The following is an 18,118-nucleotide window of genomic DNA, read 5'->3' on the forward strand; positions in this document are numbered from 1 at the left end:
TATGTTTTATTAGATCAGGATTTTCAGCCTAATATACTAATTCCCCTTTTCTCCCCCCTATGCTCTCTTCGTTCTCATCGATGCGTGTTACCCAGGTGTTACACGTATGGGTGAGAAAAAGTTTGCATGGGTTATTAGTTTTTAAGTTTTCCTCCTTTGGCGGCTGTCATTGTGTTAGTGATTGCACGATGTACTTTACACCAGTGTGTGCGTATCAGGTAGTGTGTACTGTACATCGTTTCGCGAAAGTTTTTTATTAATACATCATTCAATATTTAAATAAATACTTGTACAGTCACGTGTGATATATGTACTTGTATTTTTATACTTATATTAAATTTTTCTTACTTTTTTTTTCCGAATCGTTTTGAATAGTAGAGTTTTCACATTTATTTGTGGAAATTTGACAATACTTGTATCATATTAGTATGCAGATATATACTAGTATGTACCAGTATTTTTGCATTAGTTATTATTGCAATAATCACTAGCCTTGGCAGACGATTACAGCATGTGGTACGTAACCTTTTAGAATATAAGTTTAGAACGTGGTTGAACTAGGGTGTCGGAGGTGCCCCGGGGCATGCTCTCTAGTTTAGGCTTTTTGCACCCTGGTGGTATGTGAGTAACAGATCCAGCGTGGAATGATTGTGTTGGTGTGTCTGTTTGCACTTTTTAAATATAGGTTTATAGGCAGGCAGGTAGCATACTTTTCTGAGTGTATGTGTAAACTTTAATTTTAAGTAGGTAAGGACCGGGTACGGCAAAAGGTTTGCTTCCATTCAGGGTGGACATTCCTGCCTCCGGGGTTTCGGCTAAGTGTCAGCAAATTTTCTACACTTTTCATCATACCTTTTCTCTCCATTTTTTTTTGCTGACACTATGCATTTTAAGTTAAGATTATTGTATCAAACAGTTCAAAAATACTTTGCAACCAATGAGAACATTAGATAGATCACCCAATATCTTTTGAACTTAGCAAAGGATTTTGAATTAGTTTTGATACTTAGTTTTTTAAGTATATTAACACTTGCACCTCGCGATCTTTAGTAATATAATTCTTAATGTTAGAAATAACATACACTCTCTTATTCGAATAAAATGAGATTATTACAATTGTTGTAATTTTTTCTTTTTATCGAAACATTGTCACCTTTAATGTGCAACGTGTTAATCCTAGTTTGTAATAGGTTCATCATTCAGAAAAAAATATCTGCTGGAGCATTCGATTAAATGTGCTTGTGTAGTTGCGTACGATCATTGAATTCTTTCGAGTTCATTGATCGTCCACAGGCTAGTATAATTACTTTACGGAATAAATTCAATATTTTTTCACTCTTGTACACATTTATTTTTTTTTAATTTTTTTTTACAAATAAATAATTAATTAAAACTTGTGTTAGAAAAAATCGAGACGCACTCAGGTAGGAACGCAGTTGAGTTTGCGTGTTGGGATTCGTCAGTGGCGTTTGGGATGATGCATTTATGAACTTTGTCATATTTCAGTGGTTATATTATTTAGAATAAATCGATACTGTACGTTGCAAGCTCTTACCTCTCGTTAGGTTAAGTAAGAATAAAAACAAAAATAAAAACAAAAACAAAAAAAAAATACCAGCGTAAAAACCTGCGGAAATAAAATTACTAATAACTGTGTTGGTTCCTTCCCAATTTTCTTTCAGCTTAGATCAAATGCGTCTCGTATAATAAAATAAGTTTTATTAAACACGAGGGTTTGAGCCTTGTCGCGTATGGTGAGAACAGGTCGGGATTAGGTCGGTTTAGCTCAGGGACGATTTCATTCTTTTGATATAATCCACTGAAATGTGCCAATTTTTGTGATGTATTGTTTCAAACGGTAGGGCGTTTTTTGACACGTAATTCTTTTCTTGCGTCGCACGTAGGGAATGCTCCATTGCAGTGGTCAGGGCACGAAGCAAAGAAGAGGCAAAATGCCGAAGAGGCCCCCACAAATTGTGGTATCAAGTGGGCAACTATTCGACTACGAGTTATTTTTCAAAGGATATCTTTGATAACCCTTTGATCAATGGTTCGTGGTCATATCAAAATCCCTTTGTCTACCCCTTTATCACGTTGTCATTTATGCTCGTAGTAGTTTTAATTATAAGTTGTTCCTGAATGGAGATGATGGACCATTCCATCTCCCAACGCTGTCCCACACACTCGCGTTCGTGAAAAATTTGAGTCTTTTAAATATTAGAATCTAGATTTTGCTATTTTTAATTAATTAATAGAGTCATTGCATTTTTTTTCTATTTAATTCAAAGTCGAGTCATTACAGTTTTCTTGTTAGATGATATTAAAAGTCGAGTCATTGCAGTTTTCTTATTAAATTAAATGAAAAGTCGAGTCTTTGCAATTTTCTTATTAAATTAGATTAAAAGTCGAGTCATTGGAATTTTTTTATTACATTAGATTAAAACTAGAGTCTCATTGCATTTTTCTTATTAAAATAAATTTATAGTCGAGTCATTGCATTTTTAAAGTATATAAATTAGAGTCTTGTCTTAGATATTTTTTATGAAATTAGAGTCACGTTCGTTTAAATTGTGTGGACGTACATGGATTGCTGCAGCATGCACAAATAGTGCATTTGGATACAACGATGGAAGAAGAGGACATTCCTGCATTCATGAATGCAGATAAGGACACAAAATAAAGGTTTCACCATTCAGAATGATTCAAATTGAATTAATAAACACATTAATCAAAGTATATAATAATTAAATATTTTAAATATTTCAATATTTCAATTCATTTCTCAATTTAATATATTTCAATTTCTTTCAAAGATATAATAATTTTTTGAATATATATAATGTAATGTTTTTTTTATTGCATCCCAATGGTTACCAGACTCTTATTTTCACTTTGCTATACATAGTCTTTTATCCTATTTATATATTTCTTTTTTATTGAATATATGATCGTTGATTTTTTTTTTTTTAATAGTAACAAATTAATAAAAAGAAAATTTGAATCATTCTTATTGAATGCACTGAATAGTGCATATGAAAATCGCAGTAAGTACATGCCTGCACAAAAAAGTGCATATGAAAATCGCAGTAAGTACATGCCTGCACAGAAAAGTGCATATGAAAATCGCAGTAAGTACATGCCTGCACTGAAAAGTGCATATGAAAATCGCAGTAAGTACAAACATACCTGCTTAATGCAGATGGAAATTCCTGCTAAATGCAGATGAACATACAGTAAGAATATACATTTCTCATTGAGAATGATCAAAAATAAACGAATGAATGCACTGATAAAAGTACTTAATAAATAAATATTTTTAATATTTCAATCTTCATATTATTTTTTTTTAAACACAGAAATTTATCTAACAATAATTAATAAATTTCATTTCACACACACACACACACTCTATATATAATAAATGATTTATATTTAAATAGTGCAAATTAATGAGAAGGTATTTTGAATCATTCTGATTAGAAACGTATATGTCTTGCTAAATAAATGAAATAAAACAAATGGCAGCCAGCACTCATAAGTGGATATTAATATGTCCGGAATATACATTTTCATTCCAAAATTATTTATAAATAAATATCAAATGAAAGAGTTAATAAGTTCATAAGAGAGAGTGGGAGAAAATATTTTTATTACACATAAATATTTGAAGAAAGATTTTACAAGAGATGTATGGAGGAGAAATAATGAGTAGTATGAAAACCATTTTAATATATTTTTTTATTTATTATATATAAAAGTAGAATAATAATTTTTTTGGAATAAAAATGTATAGTTTTGGTACATAAATGAAACAATTTAAAAGGCTTGCCTGCACTGAAAAGTGCATACGAAAATCGCAGTAAATACAAACACACCTGCTAAATGCAGATAAACATAATTGCTAAATGCAATCGAACATACCAAAAATCGCAGTAAGTACAAACACACCTGCTAAATGCAGATAAATATAATTGCTAAATGCAATCGAACATACCTGCTAAATGCAGATGAATATAATTATGCTGGCTGCCAGCACTCATAAGTGCATATTAATATGTCCGGAATATATATTTTCATTCCAAAATTATTTATAAATAAATATCAAGTGAAAAAGTTAATAAGTTCATAAGAGAGAGTGGGAGAAACTATTTTTACTATACACAAATATTTAAAGAAAGATTTTACAAGAGATATATGGAGGAGAAATAATGAGTAATATGAAAACAATTTTTTTAATATATATCTTTTTATTTATTATATATAAAAGTAGAATAATAATTTTTTTGGAATAAAAATGTATAGTTTTGGTACATAAATGAAACAATTTAAAAGGCTTGCCTGCACTTAAAAGTGCATACGAAAATCGCAGTAAGTACAAACATACCTGCTAAACGCAGATGAACAAAACTGCCAAATGCAGTCGAACATACCTGCCAAATGCAGATGAACAAAACTGCCAAATGCAGTCGAACATACCTGCTAAATGCAGATGAAAATATGGTAAGAATATACATTTCTCATTCAGAATGATCAAAAATGAATGAATAAGTGCACTGATCAAAGTATTTAATAAATAAATATTTGTAATATTTCAATCTTCATATTATTTTTTTTTTAACCAAAGAAATTTATCTAATAATAATTAGAAAATTTCATTTTGTATATAATCTATATATAATAATTAGATAGTGCAAATTAAAATGAAAATCTATTTTGAATCATTCTGATTAGAAACGTATAAGTCTTGCTAAGCGAATGAAAATACACGAAAGTACAGCCAGCACATGCGAGTGCGTATAAATATGTCAAGGGTGTGCATTTTGATTCTAAAATTATTAACAAATAAATATCAACTTTGCATAAGAAATATTTAAAGAAAGTATTTTTAATAAATATATATATAAATAAAAGTTTTTTAAGAGAGGAAACCAAAGAGAGGAAACCAAAGTGAGATGATATAAAAATCATTGAAATATTTTTACACAGAGATTTATAATAGAAGAAATTATATGATATGAATAAAAATGCATAAATCTTGATATACAAATAAACCGAATTAAAAGGCTGTCCCACACTCTCTCTCGAGAGAGTGTGGATTATATGAATAAGTTGAGAACAGGGACCCCAGGCTTGTATACGGGATTGTAAATGCACCTGGGTGATTATCAAGCTTGTAGATTTTAACTTGGAATAATCTTTTTTTTCTTTTTTTTTTTTTTATATATTTTTACTATTTTATTTTTCTATTTTTTTACAATCATAAAGAACGTATGCTTACCTGTCACATTTGGGGCAGAGCTGCGATGTAAGATTGCAGCGCTTATTAATATTAAAAATTACTCACATTATTCCGGTTAACAATCTATGAGACTTGATTAGATTAGAATCTGTTAAAGCAAGCACTAGCAATTAATTAATTATCAATATTGTTTCAATGTTTAATTAATATTTTGTATATTTAATTTCAATTTTTTTTTCTTTTAAGATTTCATATATATATTACATTCATGTACTTTAATTCATATTTATTTAAAATATGTGCTTCGAAAATTGTGAAATTGTATTACTATTTTTTGTTTTTTTATAGTTTACTAAAAATAAAAAAGTGTCTTGTATATATTTAACTGGTGTAATATGTACATCAGACACTCGATGTAACTGCATACTTCGCGTTAATATAAATGTTATTAAATACAAAATTTATGTAATCTATCGATCAAATGTAGATTTGATCTCGTTATGGTTATTCTTATGGCGGTATGCATAATTGCGTATGCATTTTGTAATACGACGCGAGGTGCAATATTCTTTTTTTTTTTCCTTTGAACGCGATATTAATTAATTTTTAAATATTGTGAAATATTCACAATTATTTAAATTTTTCATAACGTGTCTTAAATAATTTCTTATGTGGATTTGTAATTGTATTAATCAATTTTCTACGGAATTGAAATATTTTTTAATTTATACATTTGTATATTAAAAAAAGAATAAAGTATAGATCATGGATTTTTTCATATTCACTTCTGTTTAAATGTAGAACACATTTTCTAATGCATCGAGAATTCAAAATTTTATAATGATTGCTTCTCAGTCATTTAAATTCATTTTTTTTAAGTTTCATTATTTATTAAATAAAGCAAATTAAAAAATTTTGATCGCGGATTGTAACTTGAATTTCATTTTCCCACACATGCCCTTTTTATCTAGTTTTTTGTTACAGAAAGTACTGTTTTTTCAAGCTCCTATCTATGACATATTTACAACCATGTCTATAATAATGTCCCAAGGTTTGTAATATCATTTATAATATAAAAATAAATTAATAAAAATTTATGTACAAGAGAGAGAGTTATATGTATTAATATAAAATTAATTTATGTTCCAGGGTTTAAAAATTTTCCAATCAACAAAAATGAAGGTAGAAGAATCATGGAAACAGATAAAAATAAATTTTTTTATTAAGAACTAGAACGAAGAATTACTATTATAAAAAATAAGAAGTCAGAAGACGAAGTATCCATACTTTTTTTTTATTCATTCAAGATATTTTTCTGAGTAATTAAAAAAATTAATTTTTGTTTCAGGATCATCGATGATATTGGCAAGATTTAATTCCAATCGATATTGGCAAAATTCAATTATTCTCGTAGTAATAGTGGTGTTGGTATTTGTGTCTGAATGTATGAATATATGTGTGTATGTGTGAACAATTTTGTTGGTATTTGTTTAATATTTTAATTATGCATTTATTGTCAGGACATTTTCACTGGTTGCTGCTGATTTTCATCGGTTCCTGTTTAATTATAATTTTTTTTCAGATTGTTTCTATTCACAGGTAGCAATATTGTTAATAGCATCTGAAGAGGATTAATCGTAGATTATATATTAGATGATAAGATAGGTTATTGATATATGATACGATAATAAAATGAGTAATTACAATAAGAATTTTTAAAATTATTTTAATCTTACGAAATATTAACATATAAATTTAATAAATATATTTTAATTTTGAGTAAGATTAAAATATTAAAGATATTTTTTATATAACAATGCGTATTATTTTTATTATTAAAATAATACTCAATGCGTGCGTTCGTATTGTAAAAATTTGCGTGCGTCCGTATTGTAACAACTTGCGTGTTGTTACATTGTTAGTTTCAATCGAATGTAAATCAAAACGTTTACATTCTTGCGTTTGTTGAATAGGATTTGCGTTATATATTTTAAGTTAAACCGAATGAATGTTAAAGCGTTTGCATGTTTGCGTTAATTTAGGAATGTAAATCGGGTAGGTAGGAGGTCGATTTAAAACGATGTTCATGATTTTTCATCCAATTTAAAAAATAAGTTGGATGAAAAAATTTGTGACTCGTTTTCCGTGTTGCATTTTTTGAAATTTCTTTCTTATATATTACCAATGAATTAAATTAATTAAAAAATTAAATGTAGAAGTAGAGTCTTAGCCCGGGGGTCTCCAAACACAGCAACCTCCTCGCGGTGAGACCTGGGTCGGTATTGCTTGCGATTTATTTAAATCTAATTATAAATTATGTAACGCAAGTACTATCGGGCGAATGGCTGTGCTAAATTCAATTGAAATTTATTTACACGTTTAAAATTATTATTCATTTTCTTTTGGTCCTTCTGACACATTGTTTTTTAAATAATCAAATGAAATATTTAGATTTATCAAATAATTTGTTCAAAAATAAAATGTCTTCGGTGAGAATTCTTATCATATTGTTATACATAAACTGCAATTATAGATTTTGTTAGTAAAATACAAAAATATGTATATGTAATATATAAATCTACTGACGAAGAGAAGAACTTCAAGACGACATTCGACCAACAACGAGAGGGGGACGAGTGTTTTGCAGCTGTCGCGGAATATTTTTTAATAGAGTAAGTGTCAATGTTCAAAAGTTTTCCAGTATAAGAATACGTTTTAAAAGATAATTATTCTAATAAAATCTATTTATACGATTTAATTACCAGGTATTATATATAATACTCTTCATTTAGTACGTCGATAAGTCAGTTCTCGTTGAAATATTTATTCTAGTTTTCTGATAGTAAATTACCGATAGATTAGAAATTCTCTTAGTTGGTAAAATATCGACTGGAAAGACAAATTTTGTTAAGACAATGAGACAAATGAAACTTATTTAATTTTGTATTCACTTAGTTTCTACGTTTGTAAGATAAGATAATTCCTTAAACATACTTAATGAGATTAAATAACGGTAAATAACTAGAAAAAAGATTATATTTTTCGAACGTTAGTAATTATATTTCAATTCAAAAGATAATTTTTTGTAAAATAACGAACGCGCATTTGTGTCGGTAAATTGGAAAATGAGCTCTAATGGTTACTCGTAATTATACTTATTATACTTAAATATATTTAAGTAGTAAGCATAAAGTAATAAGGAACAAGTGATTACACGAAAAAATAAGTATTGTCAAAAGTTAATCAATTGGAGAATTTTCTTATATTTAATAAATGGACATAGTTCTGTTTTTTTTAGAAACATTAAAGAAATTGTGATAAAAACTAGGAGCTTAGGAAGATAAGGAGGGTCATTCCAAGTTCAAAGATCAAAGAAAAGTGATAAGTTTGTTTGTAAGAAATATAGATTGTTTAGTTTTACGGTACAAGATACAAGTGCAACAACTCGATTGTCGACGCTCTTTAGATTCTCATTAATTTTTCTATAGTTTGGATTAATTTTATTAACAAATATTTAGAAAGATTAAATTTATTTGAAAAAAAAAAAAAACAGAGTGTTTAATATTTCATGAGATTATATTCAAATAATAACGTTGACCATTGAAAGGTATCGTAAAATAATTTCTATTACATTTAGAATCATCAACATTTTTTCAAAATACAAAGATATCGTTAATATATACATTATGCAATTTATCATAATCAAATAAATTACGGCTTAGAAATCGGGAATAACTGCAAAATATGCTTGTTCCAGTATTTGCTAAATCTGCATTAAATAGAATCAAAACAATAACGAACAATTTATTGACCTGCATTTCGCGATATTTTGTGCTTTGTTAGAACACGCATATATATATATATATATATATACACGCATATATATTCGATAATTGTACGATCTACATTAAAAGAGAATAATTTAGCGGATGCGTTTGTTCTATTTTTTTTTTTTTTTTTTTTTTTTAATTTTTTAATAAAACCTGAAATAATAATTCGATTGACTACGATAATATTACTCGACGAAGATACGCTCTATAGGATATATAACTTAGCGTCGTTTATATTCATATATTCTTATTTTTCCCCTAATACGAAGAAGAATCAACTAGACTAGAGAGAAAAGTTCAGTGGCGGCACAGAACGATGACGGACAAACGGACAAAGTATGAACTAACTAACTAACTAACTAATGCAGGAGAGAAAAAGAGAAAGAGAGAGAGAGAGAGAGAGAGAGAGAGAAAGGGAAGGGAGAAGTTAGACAAAAAAAGAAAGAGTAAAAGAAGAATAAGCGGTAGACAAGAGAGAGAGAGAGAGAGAGAGAGAGAGAGAGAAAGAAAGAGTGAGAAGGTAGAGAGGTGGAGTATGGGGAATGGGTTTGGGAGGGAACGGGTGCCGGTACCGTCACGATAATACAGTGTTCTGTTCTGTCCTGTATTTTCTCTCCTTATTCTGTTCGTACTTCTTCTCCTATTCTGTGATTTCAAATTAAATTATTCCTGTTTATTCGTAGAAGGAATTTAAAGAAGAAAGAGGAATATCGGAACGTAATAGAACGTAGGAAGTAAAAAAGTAGGAACGAGGAAGGCCTCATCAACAAGAAGAACAAGGAACGAGGAAAAAGATATGGCCTGTCTGAGGAAACCACCGGTCACTACTCTGACCGTTTACCTCGTCTACCTTCTAGCACTCTTCGGTAAGCAAAGAAGACACAGACCCTATTGGCCTTCCCTGCCATAACACAACCTGTCGCTTCCTACTTTACCACGCGATTATTTTCTTTTTCATTTGATCTTTTAACAACACACGTGCGCCCTCTCGCTTACGATTATATTATTTTTATCTTTCGCTCTTTCATTTGTTGATCTATATTTTTTAAATAGCAAGATCGTCTCCGCGATCGACCGGTAGCCACATCATCAAAATTGCTCTCATCGATTGCTGTATCCATTAGATTAGAAATTAAAGGAAGATTATTTATTACATTTGATTTTGTTGGAATATTAAATAGTATTATTGTAATACTTGTGTACTTTTTTGTTGGTTTTTTTTTAATATTTTTTAATAGTGCAAAGAAAAACGTCAGAAGGAAATCGATAAGTATCATCAATTTGAATTAGCGGAAGATAACTTGACCAATGACGTTGTAATAAATAGTAGAACGTTTGATTTGCGTCTTGTCCATTGGTCGAAATTCTTTTTGCACGTCATTTTAAACGTACCTCATTTGAATTCGAATCTAGGTTTTACGTTTATGAAATAGTTCCACAAACTTGTACTTTTGTTATATTTTTTATTTCGTTAAGCTAATTTACATTAATATCAGAATGAATATTTTACGTACTGACACAATTGTTCTCGAATTTTTATTCTTTTTTTTATCTTAGAAAAAAATCAATGCCGATGTTTGAATTATTTATATATATATATATATATATATATATGTATCGAATGTTCTGTATTTTTCTTAAATTTGTATACATTCCTCGTTTTATTTTTTTAATTTCACACATTAGAAACAAATAATCAAACTGAAGCATTAATAATTAATTCTTTGCACTTCAAACAATTTTGCTGCACGTCGATAATCAATTATAATTTTAATTTTCCTTCAATTATCTAAGTTTTTGAAAAATATCTTAGAACATATTTTATATGAAATTATTTTTGTTGTTTTTTTTTTTTCTACAGGTTCCTACTGTCAAATGGCACCAGGTAATTGACTAATTTTTTTCTTTTTTGTTACTACGGTGATTTAAAAAAAAAAAATATACATAATATATTAAAATTAGGTATTACATTAGAGATGATAATATGCAATATTTAAATATTTTACATATTAATCAAATATTATAATCGTAATCATACAACGACGTACACTTACGCATAATTTGTTAGTAGCTTAGTTGATATTTAAAAATACTTTCCCGCCAGAATACAAATCCTGTTTGACGAGTCAACTTGCGGTTAGACGTTCAAACCAGTTCAATATCTTGAGATAAATTATAAGATTATTCAGTTGCAGCCGATAAAACCGAGTATATCAGTTTGTTGACTTTTTGATCCAGTAGGTTTCGATGCATACTCAAAGTTCATTTTCAAAATTCGTAGTTACCTTTAAACTTCTCGTATGTCTATGTTTTACATTTTATTTACCAAAAAAAAAAAAAAGAAAAAAGAAGAAAAATAATCTAATAATATTTATAACCCAGAGTGTAATATCAAAGCTGTTGATTTGTTACATTTGCAACACGCATTGGTATTATTCATATGAACGTATATAAATTTTTTCAAAATACAAGATAAAAAAAAAAGGAAAGTTGTATAAAGAAAAATAATGCAACTGCAAGTAGCACTAATGCATTATTGCACGAGTGTTAAAGAATTATTATCGTGAATATATAATCGACCATTAGTGAAATCATTAATCATTTTCCTATAACATTTTGTTCTAACTTCCATCTCATCCAAAATAAAATATGTGACTCGTTTCAATCGAATGATAGATAAATCACCGTATATATATTCGTGATATATGAGTCCCCGTACATAGGTCAAAGAGATTAATTTTGTATTCGGAATCTTGGAAAAATTGTTAATACCAAGACACTTGAGATCGATTATTAACTTTTTACATTTAAAATAAATTAATAATCATTTCGTCTAACCAATGAATATTAAATGGTACACAACTGTATCAATTTATTCTAGTTTTGATTTTGTAAAATTAATCGATATCGGTAAATTGAACAGTCAGTATAAAACAATAGCAGTATTATCTTCGGATAATAATCTCATATCTCGTGTGCAAATAAAGAAAGTATAAGAGTTTGAATTCCAAGAATACAAAATGTATTTACGTATAGTTGAAAGATAACAAACATTGTATTTTCTCTTAACACGTTGGCATTATTATTTTTCATAGAATCTATTTAATATTATTTTCAATCTTTTTATCGTAGCAGCAACAACAGCAACAGCAATTGATAGAATTTCGTCACAACTTAACGGTGTATCCTGTGACTTGTTAGATATGTGTGCTCTCGTGCCAGAGTTACAAAGTCCCCCTTGATACACATAGATATATTCAAACACATACAGTTACTCTCTCACATGTTAACTCATTCCAGCATTGACTCATGAAGCGGTTCTTCGACGGTGAATCTGGCAGACGACGCGTAAACTCGTAATCGGTTGCCTCGTGGTTCTCCTCGTAGCTTCTTCTCAAATCGAAAAATTCGACAACAAAAAACAAATTGTACAATCACGCGAGATAATAGGAGATCCGATTGGAAATTATTGTTAACCCAACAACATTTCGGATTTAACATTTATTTTTTTTTCGTTTTCGTATCATTATTTTCTCCAATTTTGTGTTTCTTTTTTGATTCATCAAAATAAAAGAATATAATGAAGAGTAATATATAAAAAGATAAGAAAAACGCAAACAATGTTTACCGTTTGATCGTAACAGAAGATTTTGTTAACGTAGTGAAAACATAAAGGGAAAAAATGTATTGGAAATTATTGTGGATTATAATTTTAGCGGTAGCTGGTGCCACAAAAGGTTGGGATGTCGGAAGTGGGCTCAAATACGAGCTAACGACAATAGTCTTGTTCAGAGAGGCTGGACCCTCCAAGTCTGCTGGTGACGTCGGCTTCCAATTAACTGCCGAGCTAGACGTGACCGCTGTTTGGAGGGATCCTAACGATTCAGAAACTCTTCTTTTAAATATTGAGGTAATTTTAGAATGTTTCATTTCATTCAAAGTATATATGATTCGTAGGAAACATGCATGTTACTTTCAAATACTGATTAGTTGATTCGATTATAATATGATGGTGCATTTGATTTCAATAACCGTTAACGATATACAATATTATGTCTTATGTGTGAGTAGAATTATACTTTTCAAATCCCGTTATTTAGTCCCATTGTTCTTTCTTTTTTCTTTTTTTTTTTCTTTTTCATTTTTTTTAATATCTTAACTTATGATCCATAGATCGAATGAAAAGAATATCATATATTATTTATGCAACGTTCTATTGTGTTCATATTTCATTGTCCCTTTTCAACGCGATGTTTTATTATCACGTTTCTATCGTGTTCTTTTGAAAAAAGGAAAATATTGTATTTTTGTAACACAAAAGTATTTTTTTTTCTCGTACATAAATTTAACATATGCGCATACGTTTAATTTTAGCAACACAATTTCGCGTATAGTAGAGATCGTGTTAAAATCGATAACCTTTTACGTAAAAAAAGAAAAAGATAAAGAAAAAAAATGTAAGCATGATTTAATGCGAACTTTGGGAATAATTATCTCTGAAAATGTGTTTATATAACGAACTTTTATGCAACGGTACGAATCGATAAATATATTTCTTGCATTTTCTTTATTTCTTTTTTTCTTCAATAGATTTTATCACCACAACTGTTGATTAAATCGCGGAAAGCACCAGAACCGGAGGGTTTCGTAAAACATTCTTCCAAAGTTGACGAAATATCAGAAAAACCTGTCATCGTTTTATGGAAAAATGGTGAAATTCGTGCAATTTATTTGGACACGTCGGAATCCATTTCATCGAAAAATTTGAAACGAGGACTAGCCAGTATTTTTCAATACAAAACTTTGGACGATGAGATTCGTCAAAAGGATGCTTCGGGTCTTTGCACGGTCTCTTACGTTTCTATGGGACCGAGAACAATATTTAAACGCAAATCCAATTGCAAGCACAGTTTAACGCCAAAGAAACAACATCCTGATTTTATTTTCGGTGTAAATCTTCTAAGTTCTCGCAACGTTACTTACGAATTGTCAACATTTTTATTACCAACGAGTATTAAAGAAGAAGAAGAACACGAGTTGACTTTGGTTACCAGACCGGAATTAGGCAGTATTGTTACCTCCAAAAGATTATTAGTACAGATACCAAAAGATATCAAAGTTGCTAAATTAGAGGCCAATTCCGTTAAACACGCTGTAGCTCTTCTACAACCCGGTTACAGAGAAACCGACATCGAATTGGAAATGGAACCATTTACGTGTCCAGATTCTCGATGTCCAATGGTAATTACATTAATTACGTCTAAAACATTTTATTCAAATTCATTGTATGTAAGATTAAAGACAAACGATATTTTATGTAAAAAATCATTGATTTCAGCTTGAACAAACGGTGGAAGAAAATCGCGAGTCACTGAATAGTGCGGCATTGGGAACAACGAAATCCGCGTCAGCATTTTTGAAGCTGTTACCTCTAGTCAAACGAGCGCCTTCCGAACAATTAGAAAAATTGTTAAAAATTCCACGTTATCGTCAATTGAAGCCGCAACTTTTGGATCTTTACGGATCAACGTCGACCCCGGCAGCACATCAGGTCGCTATGAAGGTACTCAGGCAAGATGAGAAAGGGGATGACACTGAGAGGTATCTTTGGGCTTTGTCCATGTCACCAACTCCGGATGCCGACATAGCCAAAGATATTTTGAGAAGATCCGAGGATATTGTGCAAAACGATAAAGTATCGGAAACGTTCGCGTTAACGGCGGCGGCCATTGCACGACATTACGGAACCCCAGCTGTGATAGAAAAGACACGTGTTAGTTTAGAATTAGGTTTAGATAATTGTAAATTAGAAGAATGTAAGATTAAGTATTTGCGCGCTTTTAGAAATTTAAAAAGTAAAGAGACTATTCCGATATTGTTGAAATACGCTAAAGAAGAGAATCGTGCTATCAGTGTTGTAGCTTGGCGCTCATTGGCCTCTCTTCCACGCGAATACGTAACATCCGATGTTAAGGAAGCCGCATTTAAAACTCTTTATCAAATCGGTGGACCTAGAAAAGATAGCAGTGCTCGTACGCTTGCTTTGGACATAATTCTTGATAACGGACCGTCAAAGGATGAACTTGAAGAACTCGTTAAATTTTTAGCCAATACCGATGTGGCATACGAGATACGTAAATATTTGAATCAACGTTTCGAACAATTGTCGGAAAAAAATCAAACATTCGCGCGAAATTTAAAAGAGAATTTCAATAAGCTTCGACAGAAAATAAACAATTACAACGTTTTAGCGCAAAAAGGTTTGAGTACGGCTTTTTCGCGAGATTTCTTGAAATCTGTGGGTAGCAATGGATCTCTCGTAACCATACAAGAAATAAACGGTGGCTTATTGAAACGTGGTACGGTAAACGTAGTATTGGAAACTAACGGTCAAGAGGAAACAATGTTTTCACTTGGTCTTTTCGCTCGTGGACTCGGTAGTTTTGTTTCTTCGGGTCAAGATGAGAATACCGACGTGGATGAGGAAGCAACAGCTACAGCTGGAATGGAAATTGATTTATTAGGCGTCGGTATAAGACCCTTCGTATTCTTTTCCGGCCAAGGCGAATTGATGGGACACGTTTGGTCTGGAACAGCATCCGAAAGGACACCAGCTTTCCAAGCGATTACGACACTTCACAGTCACAGCGAGTATCTACCACTTGCGGCTGGTTTTGTTACCGAAATGGATGTTCAAGGTGCCATGAGTTTCGATCTTGCCGGACAGATTCAATTAAGTCTTTGGTCGAGAAACGCTAATTCTTTGGTAGACATGAGTGCTGGTATCGTAATTCAAGGTGGTAGCAAATTACGATCGAATTTCGTTCAAAGTATGACCGAATTTTCATTAACTATGGAACCAAAATTGGAACTTATCACCGACGTTGATTTTTCCGGTCAAGTTTCACTTTGCATGAGATTAAGCCAACCGGACACAATGATCAGACAACAAGTTTACAAAATCGAAAGGATACCCGGCAGCAGACACAGATTAAGAAAAACACGAAGAATAAAACTATTTTCTCCTGGTAGATCGTACTTGCTTAACAGAAAGAACAACGAAATGTGTTCTAAAGTGTATAGTTAAACAAGAAAAAAGCAAAAAAGGTAATGATATTACATTTGAAAAAATGAATCCAAGACTTTTACATCGACGGTGTCATAGACTTAGGATATTTAATTTACACAAAGATTGAAGAGACTAAAAATAATGATCCGATAGTATGCGTGCGTGCGTAAATATATATATATATATATACATACCTTATTTTTTTTATACTATTCACAGAAGCTCGCTGAAGGATGCTATTTATAAAACATAACATGTTTTTTAGGCTTAAATATTTTATTAATATAAAGAATCTTTTTAAATAATTATATTACATACTTTTATAATGTATTAACGATAATAATTATTTTGTCTTTCATTTGAATTTGAATTTGAATCACGTGTAAGAGAGAAATTAAATTTAAGAATTGAATTTACACGATCACCGACAACCACATTCCGCTACTACCATATCCTCGTATCCATACTGATAGGTTAAAGTACCAGTAGCATCGAGATAAAGTAAACTCGTGGGGGCCAATCTCGTTGGAACGCAGCATGCTCTGCCCACGGGTTTGTTACCATTAATACCTTCGGTTCCTTGAAGTGCACCATGAACGAGAGTTTGCACTATAGCGTGTTTCGTCGGACTCAGATGATCGCCGAACGGGTAATAACACTTTCCAGCACATTGATAAGCTTCATATCCCGGGGGTGCAACAACCCATTTATCGTAAGCGATCAAAGAGAAATCAACGTAAAGCGGACGTTTTTTACAAGAATTTTTACGTCTCATCAAGCGTCTAGTCCCGTCATCGTCCCAGCGTAGATTTTCTTCGCGATCGTCCTGATTCATGGAAGTAGAACGACGATATCTCTTCCTTCTTTTAGGTTTCCTATAACTCAGTAACAAAATTGGACCGTCGTTTCTCGTTCTGTAAGATATTCTTCCGTGTACGTGTAGCCTCACGAGATTCCCGTTTCTCGTGGCAACCGCTGAGGTTACGTTGAATGCTCTCCAAGTTTCATCTCTTCTCGACCTTGTCATTTGTTCACGAGTCTGTCTGGACATCATCTCGTCCATGCTCCTTACTCTAAATATAGTACCCGCTGTACCAAGCAATTCCGCGGTTTCCAAAGTTTCCTGATAATTAACGATTGGTATTGAAAACTCGATAATCCTACCGCCACCGGTGACAGGTGACGAAATGTGAGTGGGTTCGAGTGCCCTGACTACGTCGTGTTCCGGACGTAAATGATAAAGTCTAAGCATGTACCTCGATACCGTATCGCGATATTTCTTACGATTTTTATCAGCAATTTTTCCAACGGACGATGTCGAATTGAAAATGTTACGTGGTCGGGTGATCGGTAAAGCCGAGGAAGCCAAGTTGAGATTTAATCTTATCGACGCTGTCGCTCGCACGGTTGAACAACGCGGTGGCCACGAGAGAAATCCAGTTTTCCATGCGCAGGAAATTACGATTATTACGAGAATCAATAATGTCCAGGAACGAGGATAACACATGGTAATTCATAGAAAAATTACAAATAATTTCGATTTGATTTGATTCGGTTTTGATCGGATGTGTAGAGTGTACCCGTTTCGAATGGCATACTGTAACGAAATGCGAGTTGCACGTGTCCTTTGACCGAGGTCTGGTCTGCGGATTGAGAAGGGTCGTTTCTCCAAATAACTACCAATGGTGTTTGATCAGGAGGAGAAGAGTGCCGATGGTAATTTCTTATCAACTGCAGACCACCTAACCACTCGACCGAGCATCTATGTTTCAAATCTACCCTGCCAACCGTTCAAAGAAAATCGAAATCTTGTTGAGGAGAACCGGTTGGAGAATATGAGAGAGTATACGACTTGCCATCGTTGTGTTGTGTTGTGTCGTGTCGTGTCGTCGTTAACACACGCAACGGGGTTATTGTAGTCGTCGTTACCGTTTGGGGGTGCTGTTGGAGGGTCGGGCTCGCGGCATTCGTTCATCGATT

At 31.7% G+C, this 18,118-nt stretch overlaps 2 protein-coding genes and 1 long non-coding RNA gene across 5 annotated transcripts; 2 read left to right on the top strand and 1 right to left on the bottom strand.

Annotated features, from left to right (window-relative positions):
* The first annotated feature begins 6,159 nt into the window (after positions 1-6,159).
* On the top strand, positions 6,160-6,485 carry LOC122518318. The gene is made up of 2 exons (XR_006304048.1): positions 6,160-6,290; positions 6,389-6,485. It is a non-coding gene; the product is annotated as an uncharacterized LOC122518318 (long non-coding RNA).
* A 982-nt stretch (positions 6,486-7,467) lies between these two features.
* Positions 7,468-16,430, top strand: LOC122518277 (microsomal triglyceride transfer protein large subunit). 3 transcript variants are annotated; one of them, XM_043637122.1, is made up of 6 exons: positions 7,468-7,911; positions 9,753-9,935; positions 10,931-10,954; positions 12,786-12,979; positions 13,660-14,310; positions 14,408-16,430. In XM_043637122.1, exons 2-6 carry the CDS (start codon positions 9,866-9,868, stop codon positions 16,154-16,156), a joined length of 2,688 nt encoding a protein of 895 aa, XP_043493057.1. In that variant the 5' UTR covers positions 7,468-7,911; positions 9,753-9,865; the 3' UTR covers positions 16,157-16,430. The 3 variants fall into 3 exon arrangements, with proteins under 3 accessions (XP_043493057.1, XP_043493059.1, XP_043493058.1); XM_043637123.1 differs by lacking the exon at positions 7,468-7,911 and adding an exon at positions 8,830-8,846; XM_043637124.1 differs by lacking the exon at positions 10,931-10,954.
* A 67-nt stretch (positions 16,431-16,497) lies between these two features.
* On the bottom strand, positions 16,498-18,092 carry LOC122518294 (growth/differentiation factor 2-like). The gene has a single exon (XM_043637162.1). It carries the CDS (start codon positions 17,643-17,645, stop codon positions 16,560-16,562), a length of 1,086 nt encoding a protein of 361 aa, XP_043493097.1. The 5' UTR covers positions 17,646-18,092; the 3' UTR covers positions 16,498-16,559.
* Positions 18,093-18,118: the final 26 nt, after the last annotated feature.

Source organism: Polistes fuscatus, unplaced genomic scaffold (assembly GCF_010416935.1).
Source record: "Polistes fuscatus isolate 324 unplaced genomic scaffold, CU_Pfus_HIC Scaffold24, whole genome shotgun sequence".
NCBI classification, from domain to species: Eukaryota; Metazoa; Arthropoda; class Insecta; order Hymenoptera; family Vespidae; genus Polistes; species Polistes fuscatus.